Consider the following 20,400-nt stretch of genomic DNA (forward strand, 5'->3'; position numbering starts at 1 on the left):
ATGACAGAGTGGTGGTTCATGACAGAGTGGTGGTTCATGACAGAGTGCTGTGGGTGGTGGTTCATGACAGAGTGGTGTGGGTGGTGGTTCATGACAGAGTGCTGTGGGTGTTGGTTCATGACAGTGGTGTGGGTGGTGGTTCATGACAGAGCGCTGTGGGTGGTGGTTCATGACAGTGCTAAGGGTGGTGGTTCATGACAGTGTTGTGGGTGGTGGTTCATGACAGAGTGTTGTGGGTGGTGGTTCATGACAGAGTGCTGTGGGTGGTGGTTCATGACAGAGTGCTGTGGGTGGTGGTTCATGACAGTGTTGTGGGTGGTTCATGACAGTGTTGTGGGTGGTGGTTCATGACAGAGTGTTGTGGGTGGTGGTTCATGACAGGGGTAGTTGTTCATGACAAGGGTGTGGGTGGTTCATGACAGAGTGTTGTGGGTGGTGGTTCATGACAGAGTGCTGTGGGTGGTGGTTCATGACAGAATGCAGTGGGTGGTGGTTCAGCTGTCTACCTGCAGGTCACAGTGTGTCCAGCTCTTCCGGTAGCCGGGCGCCGTCTTGGTGCCGTACAGCACCATCTTCACGTCCAACAGGGCCCCACTGTTCGAACCCAGGCTACCCTGTGACATACCATGTGTGTGCGTGTGTGTGTGTGTGTGTGTGTGTGTGTGTGTGTGTGTAGTGCGCTTATATGTTATTATATGTGTGTGTGTGTTTCATGGTGTGAAAGCATGCAAATTTATCCACCACATGTGTTGCATTAACTATTCTGAATGATCAAAAACGTCACCCTCACCAAAACCTCATGCACTGGTCAGCTGTCCAGAGACCTGCCCTGGCCTGCAGTCAAACATTTACATCAAAACAAGTAAAATAGTCAAACAAAAGAAACAAATAAGTACGCAGTTTGAAATATGAATAAGTAAAAGATAACGCAGAAGGCAAATGACTGAAATAGAATGGTTAAGAATTTAAGAAAAGGAGTTAATCGTGTTTAACAGTATTGGAATGATTTAGTAGTACTTGAACAAGGTAAGAACGTAAGTCTGCTCCTGACCTGAACGCATTCAGAAATCTTTTTTGATACTGATCCCAATGTGCAACACAGTGCTACTACATAGCTCAACTGACTAACACTATGTCATTCATTCTTTGGTTTTACTGCAGCCACTGCTCCCTCCCTCTCCTCTTTCATGGTGTCCTCCCATACTACCCAGCTGATTAACTCTCTCCATACGAACGGCGAAAGAGACGACGTTAACAGCGTTTCACCCCAATTACCATCATCAAAATATTGCAAGCGGAACGCTCTTATACTGAAGAGGTGAATGTTGACAAAGAATACCACAGTTCTGACGACGGAAGCTAAAGTTTGGGTCATTCAGACACCCACTGGACATCCGAGGGGTCTGTGTAGAGGAGAAGCGAGGACTGGCCGTACTGAGTGAGTTAAGAAAGAAAATAGTATCGGGGAGAAAAAGTCAGGCCAGGGAGACAACTGAGGCCAGGTACAATGCTGTGATGAGGAGGGAGGGTGACGCTGTGATGAGGAGGGAGGGTGACGCGGTGATGAGGAGGGAGGGTGACGCTGTGATGAGGAGGGAGGGTGACGCGGTGATGAGGGAAGGTGACGTAAATGCTGTGATGAGGAGGGAGGGTGACGCTGTGATGAGGAGGGAGGGTGACGCTGTGATGAGGAGGGAGGGTGACATAAATGCTGTGATGAGGAGGGAGGGTGACACTGTGATGAGGAGGGAGGGTGACGCTGTGATGAGGAAGGAGGGTGACGCACAATGCTGTGATGAGGAAGGAGGGTGACGCTGTGATGAGGGAGGGTGACGTACAATGCTGTGATGAGGAGGGAGGGTGACGCTGTGATGAGGAGGGTGCTGTGATGAGGAGGGAGGGTGACGCTGTGATGAGGGAAGGTGACGTAAATGCTGTGATGAGGATGGAGGGTGACGCGGTGATAAGGAGGGAGGGTGACGTAAATGCTGTGATGAGGACGGAGGGTGACGCTGTGATGAGGGAAGGTGACGTAAATGCTGTGATGAGGAGGGAGGGTGACGCGGTGATGAGGAGGGAGGGTGACGTACAATGCTGTGATGAGGAGGGAGGGTGACGCTGTGATGAGGAGGGAGGGTGACGCTGTGATGAGGGAGGATGACGTACAATGCTGTGATGAGGAGGGAGGGTGACGCTGTGATGAGGAGGGTGACGTAAATGCTGTGATGAGGAGGGAGGGTGACGCTGTGATGAGGAGGGAGGTGACGCACAATGCTGTGATGAGGAGGGAGGGTGACGCTGTGATGAGGAGGGAGGTGACGCACAATGCTGTGAGGAGGAGGGAGGGTGACGCACAACGCTGTGATGAGGGAGGGTGACGTGCAATGCTGTGATGAGGAGGGAGGGTGACGCACAATGCTGTGATGAGGGAGGGTGACGTGCAATGCTGTGATGAGGAGGGAGGGTGACGCACAACGCTGTGATGAGGGAGGGTGACGTGCAATGCTGTGATAAGGAGGGAGGGTGACGTAAATGCTGTGATGAGGAGGGAGGGTGACGTGCAATGCTGTGATGAGGAGGGAGGGTGACGCTGTGATGAGGAGGGAGGGTGACGCACAACGCTGTGATGAGGAGGGAGGGTGACGCTGTGATGAGGAGGGAGCGTGACGTACAATGCTGTGATGAGGAGGGAGCGTGACGTACAATGCTGTGATGAGGAGGGAGGGTGACGTACAACGCTGTGATGAGGAGGGAGCGTGACGTACAATGCTGTGATGAGGAGGGAGGGTGACGCTGTGATGAGGAGGGAGGGTGACGCTGTGATGAGGAGGGAGGGTGACGCTGTGATGAGGAGGGAGGGTGTACCCAGGTAGGCAGCCTGTCGTGCAAATGACCCCGTATTTGTAAAGCACTTAGAACTTGGTCTCCGACCGAGGATAGGTGCTAGAAAAGTATCCATATCAATCAATCAATCAATCCTGTGGGTTGTTTGAACACAGAGCTCTCTCTCTCTCTCTCTCTCTCTCTCTCCCCCCCCCCACCCCCCCACTCACACTCCCACCCCCCTCTCCCCCATACCTCGTCCTCCACTCGGAAGATCCAGGTACCTGCGGGGTTTTCCCCCCAGGTGTGCACAGACATGAGCGGCCAGTGGACGAAGCTGTTGGTGGAGTTGTCCAGCAGTCGTGGGCGGAGCAGGTGAGTGACGGTGCCTGCAACAGTGCTGACCCCGGGGCTCCAGTCAGTGACGTGCTTTGTATCGTGACAGGTGTCAACATCAAACGCTGTTTAACTCTCTCCATACGAACGGCGAAAGAGACGACGTTAACAGAGTTTCACCCCAATTACTATCATCGAAATATTGCAAGCGGAAGGCTCTTATACTGAAGAGGTGAATGTTGACAAAGAATACCACAATTCTGACGACGGAAGCTATAGGTTGGGTCATTCAGACACGCACTGGACATCCGAGGGGTCTGTGTAGAGGAGAAGAGAGGACTGGCCGTACTGAGTGAGTTAAGCCGTTCACCTCCAGAAGTGAGGAAGGCAAGTTGTCCCCCCCCCCTCCCCCTCTCCACCCTCCCCCCTCCCCGTTAGTGTGAACAAAAACCAACCAAGACACGTAGGTGTGTGTGTGAGTGGGTGCTTGGACATTAATTTGGGAAATGTGTATACTTACTTTGTAGTCTTCACAGTATCCATGTTGTGTATATATCATGGAGAAAAAAAAACCCCAAATAAATTGATATTCCAACAAAATTAATACACATGTAAGTAAGTAAGTATGTAAGTAAAATGAATAGATAAAGAAATAAAGAGCAAGGTACTACATTTACAATATTCACCAAGGGCAGCAAGCAGGCAGGGACACTGACCAGAAGGGCACACTGACCAGACACTGACAAGAAGGGCACACTGACCAGACACTGACCAGACGGGGACACTGACCAGACAGGGACACTGACCAGAAGGGCACACTGACCAGACAGGGACACTGACCAGAAGGGCACACTGACGAGACACTGACAAGGAGGGCACACTGACCAGACACTGACCAGACGGGGACACTGACCAGACAGGGACACTGACCAGAAGGGCACACTGACCAGAACGGCACACTGACCAGACACTGACAAGAAGGGCACACTGACCAGACACTGACCAGACAGGGACACTGACCAGACAGAGACACTGACCAGACAGGGACACTGACCAGAAGGGCACACTGACCAGACAGGGACACTGACCAGAAGGGCACACTGACCAGACGGACACACTGACCAGACAGGGACAATGACCAGAAGGGGACACTGACCAGACAGGGACACTGACCAGACAGGGACAATGACCAGAAGGGGACACTGACCAGACAGGGACACTGACCAGACAGGGACACTGACCAGAAGGGCACACTGACCAGACACTGACAAGAAGGGCACACTGACCAGACAGGGACACTGACCAGAAGGGCACACTGACCAGACACTGACAAGAAGGGCACACTGACCAGACGGGGACACTGACCAGACAGGGACAGGGACACTGACCAGACAGGGACACTGACCATACAGGGACACTGACCAGAAGGGCACACTGACCAGACACTGACAAGAAGGGCACACTGACCAGACAGGGACACTGACCAGAAGGGCACACTGACCAGACACTGACAAGAAGGGCACACTGACCAGACGGGGACACTGACCAGACAGGGACAGGGACACTGACCAGACAGGGACACTGACCAGACAGGGACACTGACCAGAAGGGCACACTGACCAGACACTGACAAGAAGGGCACACTGACCAGACAGGGACACTGACCAGAAGGGCACACTGACCAGACACTGACAAGAAGGGCACACTGACCAGACGGGGACACTGACCAGACAGGGACAGGGACACTGACCAGACAGGGACACTGACCAGAAGGGAACACTGACCAGACAGGGACACTGACCAGAAGGGAACACTGACCAGACAGGGACACTGACCAGACGGGGACACTGACCAGACAGGGACAGGGACACTGACCAGACAGGGACACTGACCAGAAGGGAACACTGACCAGACAGAGACACTGACCAGAAGGGCACACTGACCAGACACTGACAAGAAGGGCACACTGACCAGACAGGGACAGGGACACTGACCAGAAAGGCACACTGACCAGACAGGGACAATGACCAGAAGGGCACACTGGCCAGACAGGGACAGGGACACTGACCAGAAAGGCACACTGACCAGACAGGGACAATGACCAGAAGGGGACACTGACCAGACAGGGACAATGACCAGAAAGGCACACTGACCAGACAGGGACACTGACCAGACGGGGACACTGACCAGACGGGGACACTGACCAGAAGGGCACACTGACCAGACAGGGACAATGACCAGAAGGGGACACTGACCAGACAGGGACAGGGACACTGACCAGACAGGGACACTGACCAGATGGAGACACTGACCAGACAGGGACACTGACCAGACAGGGACACTGACCAGACGGAGACACTGACCAGACAGGGACACTGACCAGACGGAGACACTGACCAGACGGGGACACTGACCAGACAGAGACACTGACCAGACAGGGACACTGACCAGACGGGGACACTGACCAGAAGGGCACACTGACCAGACAGGGACACTGACCGGACAGGGACACTGACCAGACAGGGACACTGACCAGGCACTGACCAGACAGGGACACTGACCAGACGGAGACACTGACCAGACAGGGACACTGACCAGACGGAGACACTGACCAGACAGGGACACTGACCAGACAGGGACACTGACCAGACGGAGACACTGACCAGACACCGACCAGACGGGGACACTGTCCAGACAGGGACACTGACCAGACGGAGACACTGACCAGACAGGGACACTGACCAGACGGAGACACTGACCAGACAGGGACACTGACCAGACGGACACACTGACCAGACAGGGACACTGACCAGACGGAGACACTGACCAGACACCGACCAGACGGGGACACTGTCCAGACAGGGACACTGACCAGACGGGGACACTGACCAGACAGGGACACTGACCAGACGGGGACACTGACCAGACAGAGACACTGACCAGACGGGGACACTGACCAGAAGGTCACACTGACCAGACACGGACACTGACCAGACAGGGACACTGACCAGACACTGACCAGACAGGGACACTGACCAGACAGGGACACTGATCAGACACTGACCAGACGGGGACACTGACCAGACGGGGACACTGACCAGACAGGGACACTGATCAGACACTGACCAGACGGGGACACTGACCAGAAGGGGACACTGACCAGACAGGGACACTGATCAGACACTGACCAGACGGGGACACTGACCAGAAGGGCACACTGACTAGACGGACACACTGACCAAACGGTCACACTGACCAGACAGGGACACTGACCAGAAGGGCACACTGACCAGACAGGGACACTGACCAGACAGGGACACTGACCAGACACTGACCAAAAGGCGACACTGACCAGAAGGGCACATTGACCAGACAGACACACTGACCAGACAGGGACACTGACTAGACACTGACCAAAAGGGGAAACTGACCAGAAGGGCACACTGACCAGACGGGGACACTGACCACACACTGACCAGACAGGGACACTGACCAGACGGGGACACTGACCAGAAGGGCACACTGACCAGACAGGGACACTGACCAGAAGGGCACACTGACCAGACAGGGACACTGACCAGACGGGGACACTGACCAGACGGGGACACTGAACAGACAGGGACACTGACCAGACGGGGACACTGAACAGAAGGGCACACTGACCACACACTGACCAGACAGACACACTGACCAGACGGAGACACTGACCAGACGGGGACACTGAACAGACAGGGACACTGACCAGACAGGGACACTGACCAGAAGGGCACACTGACCACACACTGACTAGACAGACACATTGACCAGACGGGGACACTGACCAGACAGGGACACTGACCAGACGGGGACACTGACCAGACAGGGACACTGACCAGACACTGACCAGACGGGGACACTGACCAGAAGGGGACACTGACCAGAAGGGGACACTGACCAGACAGGGACACTGACCAGACGGGGACACTGACCAGACAGGGACACTGACCAGACGGGGACACTGACCAGACGGGGACACTGACCAGACAGGGACACTGACCAGACGGGGACACTGACCAGACACTGACCAGACAGGGACACTGACCAGACACTGACCAGACGGGGACACTGACCAGAAGGGGACACTGACCAGACGGGGACACTGACCAGACGGGGACACTGACCAGACGGGGACACTGACCAGACGGGGACACTGACCAGACAGGGACACTGACCAGACGGGGACACTGACCAGACAGGGACACTGACCAGACACTGACCAGACGGGGACACTGACCAGACGGGGACACTGACCAGACGGGGACTTGGCAGTGACGCTGACGGCACCCCTGGTGCTGTAGTTCAGCGTGAAGATAAACTGCACGTGCTCCAGGAAGTTGACCTCGTTGTCCTCACCGCGGCAGCCGTCTGTGTCCAGGGCCACCTCTGCCGAGCTGCCGTTGGTCAGCTGTCTGGGCAGGCTGGAAGATAGGGGGGGGGGAAGGGGGCAGGGGAGGGGGGCGGTGTCATTGTCTGGTGGTCATCATCATCGTCATCATCCTGGACGTCATGTCTTTCCACTGTCACCACCACCACCACCACCACCACTGCCATCATCCTGGACGTCATGTCTTTCCACTGTCACCACCACCACTGCCATCATCATCATCATCATCCTGGACGTCATGTCTTTCCACTGTCACCACCACCACCACCACCACCACTGCCATCATCATCGTCATCATCCTGGACGTCATGTCTTTCCACTGTCACCACCACCACCACCACCACCACCACTGCCATCATCATCGTCATCATCATTGTTGTCATCATTATCATTGTGCCTGCACTCGTATGTATGAATGTATGTATGTATCCATCCACGTATGTATCTATATATTTCCTTTAACACATACGCACGCACGCACACACACATAGATAGAAGTATACATGTACTCACGCACACACGCACACACACACACACACACACACGCGCGCACGCACAAACACTAGCACACACACAGAAGCACGCACGCACACACACACACAAGCGTGCACACACACACACACACACACACACACACACACACACACACACACACACGCACGCACACACACACACACACACAGAAGCACACACATACACAGTGACATAAATACACACACAAATGCGTGCTCGCGTGCACACACACACACACACACACACACACACGCGCACACACACGTTTACATGCATGCATGCACAGAGTGAGAGAGAGACAGAGACACACCAGAACACTGGGTTATAACATAGATTCACTTTGTTTACACGAGTGAGTCCAAAACGAGAGAAAAAAAGAAAAAAATAATTAAAAAAAAAGAAAAAAAAGAAAGAAAGAAAGGGATGCCGAGACTGTCCCACTCATTTGTAAAAACTTTGACGCGTCTACTGATTTCTCATAAAAAAAATAAAAAAAGAAAAAGAAAGAAAGAAAGCCCACGACAAGCCCGGCGAATCCAGCCAGCAGCTCACAGGGCAGAGCGCTGTGCCGGGGAGTGACCCGGGCACGTGGCCTGTGGGGGTCAGGGTCAGGGTCAGGATTAGGGTCAGGGTCAGGGTTAACTCACAGGGCAGAGCGCTGTGCCGGGGAGTGACCCGGACACGTGGCCTGTGGGGGTTAGGGTCAGGGTCAGGGTCAAGGTTAACTCACAGGGCAGAGCGCTGTGCCGGGGAGTGACCCGGGCACATGGCCTGTGGGGGTCAGGGTCAGGATTAGGGTCAGGGTCAGGGTCAGGGTTAACTCACAGGGCAGAGCGCTGTGCCGGGGAGTGACCCAGACACGTGGCCTGTGGGGGTCAGGGTCAGGGTCAGGATTAGGGTCAGGGTTAGGGTCAGGGTTAACTCACAGGGCAGAGCGCTGTGCCGGGGAGTGACCCGGACACGTGGCCTGTGGGGGTCAGGGTCAGGATTAGGGTCAGCGTTAGGGTCAGGGTCAGAGTTAGGGTTAACTCACAGAGCAGAGCGCTGTGCCAGGGAGCCCAGAGTGACGTGACACACGGCCTGTGGGGGCACGTGCAGCCAGCGCTGTGCCCGGGTCACCATGACCTCAGCGTCCAGCAGCCCGAAGCCAAAGGCCAGGTTGACACACAGGCCAGCGGCGTTCTTGTACCAGCCCTGGTTGTGCGCCAGGGGCCGGGGGTTCGAGGCTAACACCACTAGGTGCTGCACGTCACGCCACGTCAGGCTGGGGCTGACGTCACAACATCAACACAATCAGTGACATCCACATCCACATCCACATCAGCATCAACATAAACAGACAAAGACAACAACGCCAGCAACAACATTGTCAACAACGACGACGACGACTTAAACAACGATGGCAGCAAAAACAACAGTGACAATATCAACATGGTCATCATCATCATCATCATCATCATCATCAGCAACAATAACAACAGTGTCAGTGGGAAGGAGGTGTTAACTGTACAGACTGATCCGTACACACAAAACCACATCTGATTCTGAAAGAAAAGAAAAAAGAAAGTGCAGATGCCTGATCTTCGCAACAACGATAACAACAGCAACAACCTCACCAGCCAGCAGTGTTCAGACAGACACAAACAAGAACTTGACGTCATCCCGCTGTTCAGATTATGTAGAAGAACAGACACCCGACGTCACCATTGTTTTTTTGTTTTTTTTAGACACGTGGTACACACAGACTTCTGAAGTCACAACTGGTTTTCTGACACTCGGGGAAACACAAACACCTGACGTCACGACTGGTTTTCAGACACATTAGTATGACGTCAGTGGTGGTGTTCAGACACGTGATTAAAAACGTATGAGCCTGTTAGATACGTCGTTACAGGTATCCATCGGAAGAGAGGGGGGTGGGGGGGGGGGGAGTGTAAGAGAGAGAGAGGGAGAGAGACACAGACAGACAGACAGACAATGACAAAAGGACAGGCAGAAAGACAGACAGAAAGAGACGGAATGCGTGCTCGTGTGAGAGTTCAGAAAGACAGAGCTAGTCCCCAACAGAAGAAATACAACTATCCTGTCAGCCACTAAGTCGCCGTGGCCAAGTGGTTAGCGTCCCGGGCTGACGGCCTGTAGAACGCCAGTTCGATTCCCGGCAGGGGAAGGCCTTTTTCGGTCCGTGGCTGGTTCCTGATCTGCGTAAGAGTGCTATGGGCTGAAATAGGGGGCTGGGAGCATGCAGTCCAGTATCATCCACTTAGCTGATGCACGTGCAGGGGTGCTCCAGTTTCCTGACCAAAACCGCTGGTGTCTATCCCTGGGGCCTGTTAATTAACTCACTCAGTACGGTCAGTCCTCTCTTCTCCTCTACACAGACCCCTCGGATGTCCAGTGGGTGTCTGAATGAATGACCCAACCTTTAGCTTCCGTCGTCAGAACTGTGGTATTCTTTGTCAACATTCACCTCTTCAATATAAGAGCGTTCCGCTTGCAATATTTTGATGATGGTAATTGGGATGAAGCGCTGTTAACGTCGTCTCTTTCGCCGTTCGTATGGAGAGGGTGGAATGGATATCATTCTGACATATCGTACAGCTTTATCACACAGTGGATATCATTCTGACATATCGTACAACTTTATCACACAGTGGATATCATTCTGACATATCGTACAGCTTTATCACACAGTCTCAAACCTAAATTGTACCCCCACAGCATCAGCATTATCTCCCTTCCCATCCACATCCTCACTGATCATCAATACAGAAAAAAAGAAATTGTCAAAAATCTGTGGCCTTTCATGTCCTGCTTTCATGGCAACCACAGTTTCCATGTCTCTCCACTCCTATGCTTGGGGTGATCTCTGTCCAGGGTTTCTGAGTCGGCTGATCATCGGGGACTGACTGGAAGGACGTGGTGGCGATGTGTTGGGGGGGGGGGGGGGACGTTCATTCAGTCTGGCTCATGGACTGAGCGATTATTGTCCTCAGCTGCCGGATTAGCAGGTGATGTCCTGAGTATGTTCGATCAGAACTGGCACTACTGAACAGCACGGGAGTGTCTCAGCAGTAATGATGTTTTCAGCCTCTACATGACCTGACATCCATGGTGCCCAGTAGACTTCAGCCTCTACATGACCTGACATCTATTGTTCCCAGTAGACTTCAGCCTCCAGATGACCTGACATCCATGGTGCCCAGTAGACTTCAGCCTCCACATGACCTGACATCTATTGTTCCCAGTAGACTTCAGCCTCCAGATGACCTGACATCTATTGTTCCCAGTAGACTTCAGCCTCCAGATGACCTGACATCCATGGTGCCCAGTAGACTTCAGCCTCCAAATGATCTGACATCCATGGTGCCCAGTAGACTTCAGCCTCCAGATGACCTGACATATATGGTGCCCAGTAGACTTCAGCCTCCAGATGACCTGACATCCATAGTGCCCAGTAGACTTCAGCCTCCAGATGACCTGGCATCCATGGTGCCCAGTAGACTTCAGCTTGCAGATGACCTGACATCTATGGTGCCCAGTAGACTTCAGCCTCCAGATGACCTGACATCTATGGTGCCCAGTAGACTTCAGCCTCCAGATGACCTGACATCCATGGTGCCCAGTAGACTTCAGCCTCCACATGACCTGACATCTATTGTTCCCAGTAGACTTCAGCCTCCAGATGACCTGGCATCCATGGTGCCCAGTAGACTTCAGCTTGCAGATGACCTGACATCTATGGTGCCCAGTAGACTTCAGCCTCCAGATGACCTGGCATCCATGGTGCCCAGTAGACTTCAGCCTGCAGATGACCTGACATCCATGGTGCCCAGTAGACTTCAGCCTCCACATGACCTGACATCTATTGTTCCCAGTAGACTTCAGCCTGCAGATGACCTGACATCTATGGTGCCCAGTAGACTTCAGCCTCCAGATGACCTGACATCCATAGTGCCCAGTAGACTTCAGCCTCCAGATGACCTGGCATCCATGGTGCCCAGTAGACTTCAGCCTGCAGATGACCTGACATCTATTGTTCCCAGTAGACTTCAGCCTGCAGATGACCTGACATCTATGGTGCCCAGTAGACTTCAGCCTCCAGATGACCTGACATCTATGGTGCCCAGTAGACTTCAGCCTCCACATGACCTGACATCTATTGTTCCCAGTAGACTTCAGCCTCCAGATGACCTGACATCTATGGTGCCCAGTAGACTTCAGCCTCCAGACGACCTGACATCCATAGTTCCCAGTAGACTTCAGCCTCTACATGACCTGACATCCATGGTGCCCAGTAGACTTCAGCCTCCACATGACCTGACATCCATAGTTCCCAGTAGACTTCAGCCTCCACATGACCTGACATCCATAGTTCCCAGTAGACTTCAGCCTCCACATGACCTGACATCCATAGTTCCCAGTAGACTTCAGCCTCCAGATGACCTGACATCTATGGTGCCCAGTAGACTTCAGCCTCCAGATGACCTGACATCCATGGTGCCCAGTAGACTTCAGCCTCCAGACGACCTGATATCTATTGTTCCCAGTAGACTTCAGCCTCTACATGACCTGACATCCATGGTTCCCAGTAGACTTCAGCCTCCAGATGACCTGACATCCATAGTTCCCAGTAGACTTCAGCCTCCAGACGACCTGACATCCATGGTGCCCAGTAGACTACTCACTCTGGGGCTACAATAGGAGAACCCGATCGTGGCAGTGTGTGGGGGACTTAGAATGAGCGGTGTGCGAGCAAAGCCACGGAGACGGTGCAGAGTATGGGAAAGCAAAGATAAATAAATGAATAACTAAATAAATAAGTGGATGAATGAATGAATGAATGAATGAATGAATGAATGAATGAATGGCAAAACAAACAAAATAATGAATAAATCGACCAATTCCTGTTTGCCACAAGTCGTCTTGTGCGTGTGTGTGTGTGTGTGTGTGTGTGTGTGTGTGTGTGTGTGTGTGTGTGTGTGTGTGTGTGTGTGTGCGTGCGTGCGTGTGTGTGTGTGCACGCGTAAGTGTATGTGTGTGCGTGCGTGCGTTCGTCTGTGTGTGTCTGTATGTGCGTGTGTGTTTGTGCGTGCGGGTGTGTGTGTGTGTGTGTGTGTGTGTGTGTGTGTGTGTGTGTGTGTATGTGTGTGTGCGTGCGTGCGTTCATGTGTGTGTGTGAGTGTGTGTGTGTGTGTGTGTGTGTGTGTGTGTGCGTGTGTGTGCGTGCGTTCATGTGTGTGTGTGAGTATGTGTGTGTGTGTGTGTGCGCGCTCACTTGGCCTCCAGAGTGAGGGCGACAATGGCGGACACCATGGGGGCGGAGGCCGACGTTCCGCTGTGGGAACTGGTGCACCCCCCGCGCAGGTCCGTGCTCACCTGTCACCATAGAAACCAGCACGCTACTCCACGCTGCCATGCGATACGATTGTCACGCCCTATAAGAGAGCGGACAGGTAAGCCCCACCCAACCCCGCACTAACGCCCAGACAACACAAACACGAACTAGAATAATTCAAAGTTCACATACATTTAATCAAACACACACACAGAACGTAACTAATAGAACAGTAACTACACTCCCAGCCGCAGCAACTGATACACCCAAATGACAAAACAAATGCATAATTATATAACCACAAAAAAAAAAAAAAAAAAAAAATCAGAACTTGAAGACTCGGCCGACAGCGGCAACCAGTCCGGAAAATGTTATCAGTGAACTTAAGACGTTTGATGAAATAATAAATAAATAAATAAATAAATAAATAGATACTGAAGCACTCTGCACAATACAAGAGAAAACGATGGCTTGGACGGCGAAGACTTAGGAAAAAAGATGAAGACGACGAAACTCAGTGTACAAAGGACGAAAAGAATAGGACAGCAGTCCCTGAGTTACAGTACAGGACGACACGGTACCTAAGTTACAGTAGGGGACGACACGGTACCCTGAGTTACAGTACAGGACGATACGGTACCCTGAGTTACAGTTAGTGACAATACGGTACGCTAAGTTACGATATGGGACGACACGGTACCTAAGTTACAGTACAGGACGATACGGTACCCTGAGTTACAGTACAGGACGATACGGTACCCTGATTTACAGTACGGGACGATACGGTACCCTAAGTTACAGTGGGGGACAATACCGTACCCTAAGTTACGGCATGGGACGATACGGTACCCTAAGTTACAGTAGGGGACAATACGGTACCCTGAGTTACGGTATGGGATGATACGGTACCCTGAGTTACGGTATGGGATGATACGGTACCCTGAGTTACGGTATGGGATGATACGGTACCCTGACAGGGGACGATACGGTTACAGTAAGGGACGATACGGTACCCTAAGATACGGTACGGGACGATACGGTACCCTAAATCACAGTAAGGGACGATATGGTACCTAAGTTATGACAGGGGTTGATACGGTACCCTAAGTTACAGTAAGGGACGATACGGTACGATGCTATACGATACATGGCAATACTATTCAATGTTATACAACATAACATAATACACTACACTACAAGGTAACGTAACACAATGCAATATAAAACAGCACAATGCGAAACAATGCAATGTCAAGCCATGCAATACAACAAAAGAAATGTAATAGAATTCGGTACAATACAATACAATACAATACAATACAATACAATACAATACAATTGTAACAAACTGACAGTAAATAGTTTCTGAACCGAAAGGCTGGTCACTCAGCTCACAGTCTAGTCCAGAACACAGAAACAAAGGTAGAACTCACCACACCACACCACACTAATCTCCTCCACACCACACCACACCACACCACACCAAACTCCACCACACCACACCACACCACACCACACCAATCTCCTCCACACCACACCACACCACACCACACCACACCAACCTCCTCCACACCACCCCACACCACACCACACCATCCCCAACTCCCTCTCCCACTCACCACTCGGAAGGAGGTGGAGAAGCCGCTGGAGTATGTGGTGGTGAGTGAGGAGGGGCAGAGCTCCCCGTACCACGGCCTGTCTCCTCGCTCTGTGCACGATGACGTGGAGATGGTGAAGATGGAGGCGGCGTACCCGTCACAGTTGCAGTTGTCCATGTGGCGGCCTCCGTTCCCTGAGGCCAGCACGTACACCACGCCCTTGCCGCCCCGACCCTGACGTCACACAGCCACACTACGTCACGGATGGGTGATGTTGTATTTTACAATCTACAACTGCCCCCCCCCCCCCCTTCATTGAGTGATGTTGTACTTTACAATCTACAACTGCCCCCCCCCCCCCCCCTCATTGGGTGATGTTGTACTTTACAATCTACAACTGCCCCCCTTCATTGAGTGATGTTGTACTTTACAATCTACAACTGCCCCCCCCCCCTTCATTGAGTGATGTTGTACTTTACAATCTACAACTGCCCCCCCCCCCCCCCCACCCCCCCTTCATTGAGTTATGTTGTACTTTACAATCTACAACTGCCCCACCCCCTTCATTGAGTGATGTTGTACTTTACAATCTACACCTGCCCCCTCCTCATGATCATCTCGCGTGCTGTGAATACAGAACACTGAACTCATGATCATCTCGCGTGCTGTGAATACAGAACACTGAACTCATGATCATCTCGCGTGCTGTGAATACAGAACACTGAACACATGATCATCTCGCGTGCTGTGAATACAGAACACTGAACTCATGATCATCTCAGTTGTGAATACAGAACACTCGATCATCTCGCGTGCTGTGAATACAGAACACTGATCATCTCAGCTGTGAATACAGAACACTGATCATCTCATGTGCTGTGAACACAGAACACTGAACACATGATCATCTCAGCTGTGAATACAGAACACTCGATCATCTCGCGTGCTGTGAATACAGAACACAGAGCACTCAATCATCTCACGTGCTGTGAACACAGAACACAGAACACATGATCATCTTAGCTGTGAATACAGAACACTCGATCATCTCACGTGCTGTGAATACAGAACACTGAACACATGATCCATCTCACGTGCTGTGAATACAGAACACACAGCACTCGATCATTTCACGTGCTGTGAATACTGAACACTGATCATCTCACGTGCTGTGAATACAGAACACTGAACACTCCCATCATCTCACGTGCTGTGACGCTCTCCTCATGGCCTCCTCAGCCAGGGTCAGAGGCCCGCCCACCGTCTTGCCGTCGTCTGTGGGTCCCCAGCTCATGGAGTACACGTCAATGTAGTCGTTCCTGAAGCTGAGGGCGGCCGCTTCCAGGCGGTCAGTGATCGTACCGTCCAGGAGCCGGATACCTGATCACGTGGGGAGAGGAGGAGGTGAGGACAAGGAAGAGGAGGAGAAAGAGGAGGAGGACAAGATGGATGAAGAGGACAAGGAGGAGAAGGAGGAGGAAGACAAGGAGGAGGAAGAGGAGGAAGACAAGGAGGAGGAGGAAGACAAGGAGGAGGAAGAGGAGGAAGACAAGGAGGAGGAAGAGGACAAGGAGGAGGAAGAGGAGGAAGACAAGGAGGAGGAAGAGGAGGAAGAGGACAAGATGGATGAAGAGGACAAGGAGGAGAAGGAGGAGGAGGACAAGGAGGAGAAGGAGGAGGAGGACAAGGAGGAGGAAGAGGAGGAGGACAAGGAGGAGGAAGAGGAGGAGGACAAGGAGGAGAAAGAGGAAGAGGACAAGGAGGAGAAGGAGGAGGAGGACAAGGAGGAGGAAGAGGAGGAGGACAAGATGGATGAAGAGGACAAGAAGGAGAAGGAGGAGGAGGACAAGGAGGAGGAAGAGGAGGAGGACAAGGAGGAGGAAAAGGACAAGGAGAAAGAGGAAGAGGAAAAGGAGGAGAAGGAGGAAGAGGACAAGGAGGAGAAGGAGGAGGAGGACAAGGAGGAGAAGGAGGAGGAGGACAAGGAGGAGGAAGAGGAGGAAGACAAGGAGGAAGAAGAGGAGGAAGAGGACAAGGAGGAGGAAGAGGAGGAAGACAAGGAGGAGGAAGAGGAGGAAGGGGACAAGGAGGAGGAAGAGGACAAGGAGGAGGAAGAGGACAAGATGGATGAAGAGGACAAGGAGGAGGAGGAGGAGGAGGACAAGGAGGAGGAAGAGGAGGAAGACAAGGAGGAGGAAAAGGACAAGGAGGAGAAAGAGGAAGAGGAAAAGGAGGAGAAGGAGGAAGAGAACAAGGAGGAGAATGAGGAAGAGCATAAGGAAGAGGAGGAGGAAGATAACAAGGAGAAGGAGGAAGAGGACAAGGAGGAGAAGGGGGAAGAGAACAAGGAGGAGAATGAGGAAGAGCATAAGGAAGAGGAGGAGGAAGATAACAAGGAGAAGGAGGAAAAGGACAAGGAGGAGAAGGGGGAAGATAACAAGGAGGAGAATGAGGAAGAGCATAAGGAAGAGGAGGAGGAAGATAACAAGGAGAAGGAGGAAGAGGACAAGGAGGAGAAGGGGGAAGAGAAGAAGGAGGAAGAGGACAAGGATGAGGAAGAGGACAAAGAGGACATGGAGGAAAACGAGGAAGAGAACAAGGAGGAAAAGGAGGAGAAAGAGGAAGAGGACAAAGAGAAGGAGGAGGAGGAGGACAAGGAGGAGAAGGAGGACAAGGAGGACAAGGAGAAGGAGGAAGAGGACAAGGAGAAGGAGGAGAAGGAGGAAGAGGACAAAGAGGAGGAGGATGACAAGGAGAAGGAGGACAAGGAGAAGGAGGACAAGGAGGACAAGGAGAAGGAGGAAGAGGACAAGGAGGAGAAGGATGACAAGGAGGAAGAGAACAAAGAGAAGAAGAGGGCAACGAGACAAGGAGGAGAAGGAGGAATAGAACAAGGAGGAAGACAATGAGGAGAAGGGTTAGGAGAAGTAGGGAGGAGGGGGAGAGAAAGTGGAGGCGGAGAAGAAGAAGTGGGAGGATGAAAAAAAAGAGGACAACAACGCTGGTCATGATGACGATGACACGGATGATCCCAATTACATTTACTACTACTACTACTACTACTACTACTACTACTACTACTACTACTACTACCACCACCACCACCACCACCACCACCACTACTACTTCTACTACTACAGCAAGCACTAATACCATCACAAGCTCCGCCGTGACCTCCATACTGCCATCACTACCACCACCACCACCACCACCACCATCATCATCATCATCATCATCATCATCACCACCACCACCACCACCACCACCATCATCACCACCACCACCACCACCACCACCACCACCACCACCACCATCATCATCATCATCATCATCATCATCATCATCATCATCATCACCACCACCACCACCACCACCACCACCACCACCATCATTAACATCATCATCATCATCATCATCATCATCACCACCACCACCACCACCACCACCGTCATCATCACCACCACCACCACCACCACCACCACCACCACCATCATCATCATCATCATCATCATCATCATCATCATCATCATCATCATCATCATCACCACCACCACCACCACCACCATCATTAACATCATCATCATCATCATCATCATCATCACCACCACCACCACCACCACCGTCATCATCATCATCACCACCACCACCACCACCACCATCATCATCACCACCATCACCGCCACCATCATCATCATCACCACCACCGCCACCGCCACCGCCACCACCACCACCATCGTATTGATGCGAGTGCCGTTACCTCCAATGTTGCAGTTGAAGGCGATGCCGACTCCGCAGAACGAGTTGTTGGCGGTCATGGCCACCTCCCCCGCACAGCGAGTCCCGTGTCTGGCCACACACATTGCTTCACTCTCACTCATCTCAGGGTGGCCTCACTGCCTTCAGTCAGTCCCCTGACACTCCTACACCACCTCCAGGCAGATGCCTGACCAGCAGCATTACCAAGAGCGCTGACACCTTGCGTGCATGCGCACAGTCATTAGGATGAGACGATAAACCGAGGTCCCGTGTGCAGCATGCACTTAGCGCACGTAAAATAACCCACGACAACAAAAAGGGCTGTTCCTGGAAAAAATTCTGTAGAAAAATCCACTTCGATTGGAAAAAAACAAATAAAACTGCACGCACAAAAAAAAAGAAAAAAAAAAGGTGGCGCTGTAGTGCAGCGACGCGCTCTCCCTGGGGAGAGCAGCCCGAATTTCACACAGAGAAATCTGTTGTGATAAAAAGAAATACAAATACAAATACAAAATTATATTTATGTACCTATCAGAGCGGATTTCCCCCCAGAATTTTGCCAGAGGACAATGGCTTCGTTGCCATGGGTTCTTTTTCTGTGCGCCAAGCGCGTGATGCACACGGGACCTCGGTTTATCGTCTCATCTGAACGGCTAGACACTCAGTTCGATTTTCCAGTCAAACTTTGGAAAAAGAACGAGAGCGGGATTCTTCTTCTTCTTCTTCGTTCGTGGGCTGCAACTCCCACGTTCACTCGTATGCACACGAGTGGGCTTTTACGTGTATGATCGTTTTTACCCCGCCATGTAGGCAGCCATACTCCGTTTTCGGGGGTGTGCATGCTGGATATGTTATTGTTTCCATAACCCACCGAACGCTGACATGGATTACAGGATCTTTAACGTGCGTATTTGATCTTCTGCTTGCGTATACACACGAAGGGGGTTCAGGCACTAGCAGGTCTGCACATATGTTGACCTGGGAGATCGTAAAAATCTCCACCCTTCACCCACCAGTTGCCATCACCGTGATTCGAACCCGGGACTCTCAGATTGACAGTCCAACGCTTTAACCACTCGGCTGTTGCGCCCGTCGAGAGCGGGATTCGAACCAGACGAGCGTCTAAACCATTGTGCCACCTTCCACTTTTTGTCCAAACAGGCCAGTCTGCACATTAGTTGTTGGTGGTCTTGCTGCTAGGCCCAACACTCGGCTTATATCACAGATTGACATAAGTTTACATCTGGGCCAACAGCAAAGTGAGAGCTGTATTATCAATGGTTTCTCCAGTCTTTTTGTGAAGGACTATGACTCTCAAACTAGGAGGCAAAATTGCACTGGCTCTTAGTGCTGCAGCCTTGTGGGCTAGTTGGCCTTTGGGAACCATCCCAACGCCGACTGTCCTAAAACCCTCTTGGCCAAGAGAGTGGGGATGTACTTGGGCAAGACACTGTCCACAATAATCAAATTCTAGCCCAAATAGTCGGAACAGCAGTTGCCTTCTCTGCCGTTCTGATGGTCATTGTCGGACACGACTGACTATCATATATACTGCTGCTGCAATGATATTGTTAATGCTACTTCTGTTTCTGTGTCGTTGTTGTTGTCGTTTG

At 52.0% G+C, this 20,400-nt stretch overlaps 1 protein-coding gene across 1 annotated transcript in view; it reads right to left on the minus strand.

The window, feature by feature from the left end:
• LOC143297021 (neuroendocrine convertase 1-like) overlaps positions 1-20,400 on the minus strand; it is a 68,857-nt gene that overhangs the window by 32,884 nt on the left and 15,573 nt on the right. Inside the window, exons 7-14 of the mRNA XM_076609165.1 lie at positions 18,789-18,877; positions 16,239-16,411; positions 15,053-15,265; positions 13,374-13,474; positions 9,129-9,365; positions 7,450-7,616; positions 3,079-3,212; positions 507-614 (exon numbers count right to left, since the gene is read on the minus strand). Coding sequence (XP_076465280.1) covers positions 507-614; positions 3,079-3,212; positions 7,450-7,616; positions 9,129-9,365; positions 13,374-13,474; positions 15,053-15,265; positions 16,239-16,411; positions 18,789-18,877 — 1,222 coding nt within the window. The remainder of the gene's footprint in view (positions 1-506; positions 615-3,078; positions 3,213-7,449; positions 7,617-9,128; positions 9,366-13,373; positions 13,475-15,052; positions 15,266-16,238; positions 16,412-18,788; positions 18,878-20,400) is intronic.

The sequence above is a fragment of the Babylonia areolata genome, chromosome 22 (assembly GCF_041734735.1).
Source record: "Babylonia areolata isolate BAREFJ2019XMU chromosome 22, ASM4173473v1, whole genome shotgun sequence".
NCBI classification, from domain to species: Eukaryota; Metazoa; Mollusca; class Gastropoda; order Neogastropoda; family Buccinidae; genus Babylonia; species Babylonia areolata.